Source organism: Haliotis asinina, chromosome 3, assembly GCF_037392515.1.
Source record: "Haliotis asinina isolate JCU_RB_2024 chromosome 3, JCU_Hal_asi_v2, whole genome shotgun sequence".
Classification (NCBI taxonomy): Eukaryota; Metazoa; Mollusca; class Gastropoda; order Lepetellida; family Haliotidae; genus Haliotis; species Haliotis asinina.
In genome coordinates, this window is record NC_090282.1 from 12,771,076 (window position 1) to 12,777,707 (window position 6,632).

The window sequence follows — 6,632 nt, forward strand, 5'->3', positions numbered from 1 at the left end:
TAATTTGTTTTATTGCGTTACAATGTTATTCGGTAAAGATAAGCTATCATATGGTTGTAATTGAAGATTACACTCATACATAAAGATTTAGTGTTTTAATTTCCCTAATACCAATTTAGATACATACATGGTATGTCACAATGAGAGGTAAAACATAAGACTTCCGTATATAATGTGATCAATAACGTTGCGTCGGGTAAAGATAAGGTACAATACCCAGTCTCTATATTTTAATGTATACGATCATGCTTATTTATATAGAAATATACACACAGTGCGCACTGAAATAATGTGCACCTGTATTGCATTAACTTTCGGGCCATGACAATCTACACAGATAAGGCCTAACATTTCATTGTTTCCAAAAGCCGTCGGCAACATCAAAGCAACAGGTGTTAAGCGTTCTACTTACCTGAGTGTTGAGCGAGGCAAAGGTGTATCATCACAAACAAGACACACAGCATCTTCGTCGACGTCCTGCACAACAGCTTCATCCACGAGCTCCCAGCTCTTTACAAACGTCCACGAATAAACTTCCAAATCACATTTGTCTTACCATTGACAGAGCAGTCAGCACCTACTTCAATCTAACCAATCTCTGGTTTATAAATCCGACGTAGCGCCCCCTGACGGCGCAGTCTGAAGCGAAGGAAAAGTCTACGCTGTGTCTTTTTTCAGCTATGAAGTTGATACGTGAATTCGCTTGGGTCTTTTAGCACAGATTCGAGAGGCTGTAAATGGAATTGAGAACGCAAAGGAAACGTCCGTGCTACAAATCGACGGAGGAAGTCTATATTGTTTCCCAAATGTTCACTTATCGATACAGCCAATATCTCAACGGGAGCGGGCATTGAAGGCACGAGATTGAGTTCTCTCGCTTTCTTCATTTAATCAGGGAGTAATATAAGATTCCAGACTGCAGCCTTGCAAGCAAGGTATAACAGATTGCTCGGAGCAGTTAGCGTGGGAAGACCAAAGGCGTTGCTATCTTTGCACCCGCTTTTGTTTCCCCCAGTAAGAGCGTGCCACGTCACAGTGAAATACTGCACGGGCTCATGCCTCGCCTCTTCCGTCGCCTCGTTATAACGTGCTGCTTCTGCCAGCTGTTAGAAGATAAAACCATACTTTGTGAGGTGGAATAACGTTCGCAGATAAAAGACTTGCTGGTTGTATCTTCCGACGCTGAGCGTGACGTGCTGACGTTTCCATAACTGTTGCTCAGTGTGGGACCTTCCTAGTTCTAGCTGTGAGCGGCAGGAAAATAGTGATTAATATCAAACAATTTGAACTTTAGTTACAAAATAATACTGATTGAGGTGTAAGGATGTCACAATATTCGCAAATAAATAAATAAATATATACAGTGGAAGCTGTCAAAATCGGCATCTGTCCGATCCGGCAAGTTGTCAACACCGGCATAAAATCCCATCCGAGACATGTACATTTATCATCAGCTTTACAATCCGGCACATTGTCTAAACTGGATTGTTTATTCATCCCAGTGAGTGCCGGTTTAGACAGCTTTCACTGTATGTACATATGAATCAGTAAATGTGATACAGGAGATACTAAGTAAGAAACTGAAAGCTCGTATACGTCGATATGTTGGTCTGTTTATGAAGTCCTCATGTTTCCAGGATGAATAGGTACCCAAACGTCGGAGTTGTCATATCTTATTTCTGATGAATGTCCTGTTTCTCCGTTTGTTTCAAGTTCAGCTTTCATAAACGTAATGGAGCCTCAAATTGTAATGTTTCATTTGAACGACATGCTAGGAGGAACACACGCCAAATGCTGCGGACCACAAACGCTTAACTGCCTCTTCAAAACCTCGTCTTTAATTGCATTCCAAAGATATATCAAATGAACGTTGATATTTATGCAAACTTGTTTGTACGCATACTTAGTAATTTATCCGAAAATAATACAGATAGTATGAGCACCACGGTAATTTGGTTTCGGAGATTTCTTATACTCATTATTTTGACCCTTGTATTTAATCAAAGTGAAAGTTTGATGTAATGACGTATGTATTGACATTGCCACGGCATTATAATTTACATTAGGATGTAGATATGCCATCTCACGTTTTATATGCAGTGTAGATACCTATACTTTGGTATTATTGTATACGTCGAGTTGGTATCTGCAGCTCCTGTTTGTTGTATTTGAGAATAATTTAGTAAAACGTCCATGTCATCATCACCCCACGTCCACATCATGAAAGTGTCTGGCAAAACATTTTCATTAGGTGTTAAAGGCAGAAATTATATATATGGCACCAGGTGATTCCGAAAACGACAACCATATCCTGTAATATATTGTAGAATGCGTACAGTATATTAGATTCTTTAGTTTAACCGCTCTTCCAGCGTAACGGGGCTTCATAAATCACAGGTTCCATTACTATGACTGCATCAGCCTCATATTCCTATTTTGGCGAAAACTTGAGTACAATAGTCCGCATTAATGAACTAAACGTTTATCTGTAGAGGACAATACAATATAAAAATGGGCTATAGATTGCCAACAACTGAAGGTAGATCACCATACTAGGGACCATGCATGGGGACTTACAGTACCTTTGCTACCTGCATGGACTCTAGCTGGATTTACACCATCCCCTCAGCTGTTAGCAATTTAGACACATCTATCCAAAAATGAAAACACACATATGCTACGACTAAGAACAGTGGAAAGTTTAAATTTACTGTGAATGTTTTTTTACTTAGAAGGACAATACTTTTACAATACTTCAACCCCCTTTGAGGGTACAGACACTAACACTTCAAGTTAGTAATCTAAACTACCAGTAGTTAAAATGCAACTATCTACAAAACATAATAATCAAATACACTTATGAAATCGTTTTCTTTAAAAAAAACCCAATAATTAAATAAGAACTAACTGTGTTAAAAATATCCGACACTGTTTTTACATTGAAATCGTCGCTATGCAGAAATGTCCAATGAAAATACGCGCACGCAGAATTCTCAAGGTTCCATTCCAGACTCGATTATGTTTTACAGGCCAAGGCATACCATATAGCTAGAATCTTGCTGATTATTGCATTAAGCAGCAAACAAACTCTTCAATGCAGAATCACAGTAGTGCTAAAGCTATCTATATTTCAAATAGCACAAATGTGTAAATAAAGCTATAGCACTACGGATCTCCGTGAAGGTTTCAAAACTTTTTATAATATTAATTTTTAATCAGTGGCAATAGTTTTCCGAGTCAGTTCAAAAGTCAAAAGCGACAAGGAAATTTCTGCAGTGGACGATTTCCTTGGATTCACCAAAGTTTCAAAACACGCGAATGGTAAAGATGGTAATAAAATTCCGTCACTGAAGATACTACTGTGCCTGTGTCAAAACCGAGCATCCACTGACAACGTGTTGGACAGTCTCATTGAATTCATTGCAGCAACGGGAACGCCTACTGTTTCATTTTTCAGGCTAGCCGATTTGATATGAGCCAAGAATTCCGCAGCGATGCTGTTTTTTCTCAACACAGTGCGCACGATGCACTGGTCGTTAACATAGCCTTCGCTTGAAAATACGAACTGTGCTGATTTCATGTAGCACTTGGCTTGTTTGACAATCGATGATTGTACCGCACATGAGTACAGAACCATCGTCAAAATGAACTTTGATATTGAGATTATGTCACATCTTTGTCACGTTTAAGAAAATGAAGTTTGGAAATGCTTCACAAGGATGGTGATCGGACAAATGCATGTCTTCAATTTTCAATAATAAGTTATGCCATGAAGACCGCCCGACTACAGTGGGTAAATAGGACTGACTGGGGAAAGAATTCGGCTTCTGGGATCGTTCGTTAGGTATTTATCGTATAATATTTCGTCCCCGGACCTGATAACAACAACTACTACTACCACTCAGTACTACTACCACTACTTCTACTGGAGCAATATCCCCATCACAACTACTGCTGCCATCACCTTCACCACCACCAGCATTACCACCACCACCACCACTACTGCTGCTGCTACTACTACTATTAGTAGTACTACTAAACCTTATTGATAAGTTAAAACAAAATTATCGAGCAGCGCATTTGAAACTCGGTCACAAACCGTGATGATCGTGCTTATTGTAGCAACAAGATGAAACGAGACAAAAATAGAATAATGCCTTGATCTCAGATTTCTAATCAACGACAATCAGATGGAACATAAACACACATCTCCGATGTCTTTGTTTAATACTGGTCATCCGCTCTTGAATGACAGTGGCAATTATCCTAAACGTTTTGCAATCCACACTCAAGATTGTTTGGACCAGCAATGTTTGGCAGCGATAAGAATATTCAAGATGTCAAGGAGACCATAAGCATGAAAATATGCCAGACTTAAGTGATCTGCTCATCGTATCTCAGAATTTGAAATTGAAATCTCAACAATGTAAGTATTTATGTTTGACGTTAACAGTGCATCAGTCAGACTATCAATTTTCACCGTGCACTTTTCCTCGGCCGAATGCAATTAAATGCAAAGTTAACGTAATTTCCTTCATCTCTGCCAACAGTATCTGGAAGAAAGGACAGAAAGGACCTGTTTTACATAAATATAGGCATTTATGTAACCAATATCCATGAGAATTGATATTTTGTGCTAGAAAACAAATTCATAAAACGTATGGATCGATTTGCCACCTCGGACAGAACGAATGCGACAACTATATGCTCTCTGTGATGCTTCACGATTACTCCCATTCCCTATCCAAACCGATCAAATGTGCAACGACAATTGCGAAAATACTGTATGTACAATTGCCTTTTGGGAACATTCTATTTCCTGTATCGTAAATGTTTTAAACCTTTGATTCCACCACCGGATGCGGCGTAAAACTAAACTCACTCACTCACTACCTCACTCACTCACTCACTTTGGGAGAACTGTCTGTCTGTGGCTTTACTAGAGGTTTTCTGGTATGAAAATATAAAGTCATATTCTAGATGGTACGGACTTGGGCTCCATCCTATGCCTCCTTGTCTGTTTGCAGTTTTGCTATTAACACGGCTTTTTAGAGACGTTTTTCGGCGCGAAATTCTCACCCGATGTGTCAAGAATATTTCGGAATCATCTTCTCCTTGTTGTGCCTTTGCTGTGTACACGATGCAAGCAGTGCTTGTTTATCAAACTGTTCATTAAATCATGCAACATTGGCTTAGGTTTCAAATATGATATAACACTTATGAAATAATTATTTACCTTGTTATAAAACAATAACATTGACTCGTAACTAGAATAACAGAAAGTATTGCTTTTGTTAAGACCAACGCAGAGATTCTAGTGCAGCTAAAGCTCACTGGAGCAAAATGCTGAAAGGTGATACATCAAAGTCTGTTCTGGGTAAGAGGAACCAGCAAAGATTTGTGAGGTATCACAAGGTACTGATACAATGGAATCTACACCTGTAACCGACGTTTGTGAACCTTGATAGCAAATGACATTCACATATAGCAACTGTCTATTGGATTTTATATGATACTGATCAGGTTATACGAATACTCATGTTGGAAAGTTCCTACACACAATGATGATGTTGTTATGGTTACCGCACGTCTGTGAGCAACAACGTATAATTCGAGGAATATAATAATATTGCACATATAGTCCCATCATGGATTTTGCATGTGCCGTGAAAGAGATATAAGTATCTTGCATGTACACGTAAATGGGAGCGTGTAGTAAGAGACTAGGTGGCTAGGATGGTTCGATCGCCAAGTTTGTATCGTGGTGACTTGGTTCTTTACTAGAATCTGTATCTAAGAAAGTGTAGTCTGAAATAATTCATTGTTAAAGAGCCATAGATCCACACAGGAATTTCAGCATACTTGAACCACAGCACACCATACTGACAGAGGTGAGAAATGGACAGTATGGCTTTGCACGTTAGCAACGGCTCACAATATCAATTATATGGTTGCCTGGCTCATGTTTGATTAAAACCTTTTGATTAAAGTCATTTTCACACAGCTTTAGCTTTATCATTGCGCAATTCAGAGTTAAACTACACAGTGCAATCAAATATGCAATCACACAATCAAAGCGAGTATTCACTTCAACGAGTTTAACGTAGTCTTCACCGCAACCAGGGGATACATATATGATCTCATCAGAGGTGAGGAAAAAGTGACTTAAACATGGGGAACCTAAATACACTGTGTATGTTGTTATGTGTGTAATTCGTAATCTGTAATTTGCATTGTTATTGAGTATGTAATAGTTATTACTGGGTTTAGATTTTTGACAGTTATTGTGGGTCAAATTTCGTATCATCGGTAATGGTATTTTAGCGGCACGCCTTTAAGACAGCGCTTCATAGTTGCCCCCCTTTGGTGTGTGTTTTGATTGCTTGTAAACACGAGGCCGATGGCGAAGATTCCACACTTCGTTAGAATGCTCAAGAATCAGTGACTGTGTATATTTAGGCTGGTTGTTGTGTTGACGGGACACACACACGCATGCACTCACGTACGCACGCACGCACACACACACACGCCAACGTTGACCTACATTCGAGATCGCTAGCTGAGGAAGATTTAGCAGTACTGTGTCTCACTGAAAACCAAGACTTCGATGAATTGATATCATATTTGTGATC

General features: G+C 39.2%; 1 protein-coding gene across 1 annotated transcript in view; it reads right to left on the reverse strand.

Moving 5' to 3' along the window:
- The window catches only part of LOC137277490 (G-protein coupled receptor GRL101-like), an 80,328-nt gene extending 79,453 nt beyond the window's left edge, over positions 1-875 (reverse strand). The window contains exon 1 of the mRNA XM_067809234.1: positions 413-875. Within this exon, the coding sequence (XP_067665335.1) occupies positions 413-494 (82 nt within the window). The 5' untranslated portion in view covers positions 495-875. The remainder of the gene's footprint in view (positions 1-412) is intronic.
- Between the last annotated feature and the right edge of the window lie 5,757 nt (positions 876-6,632).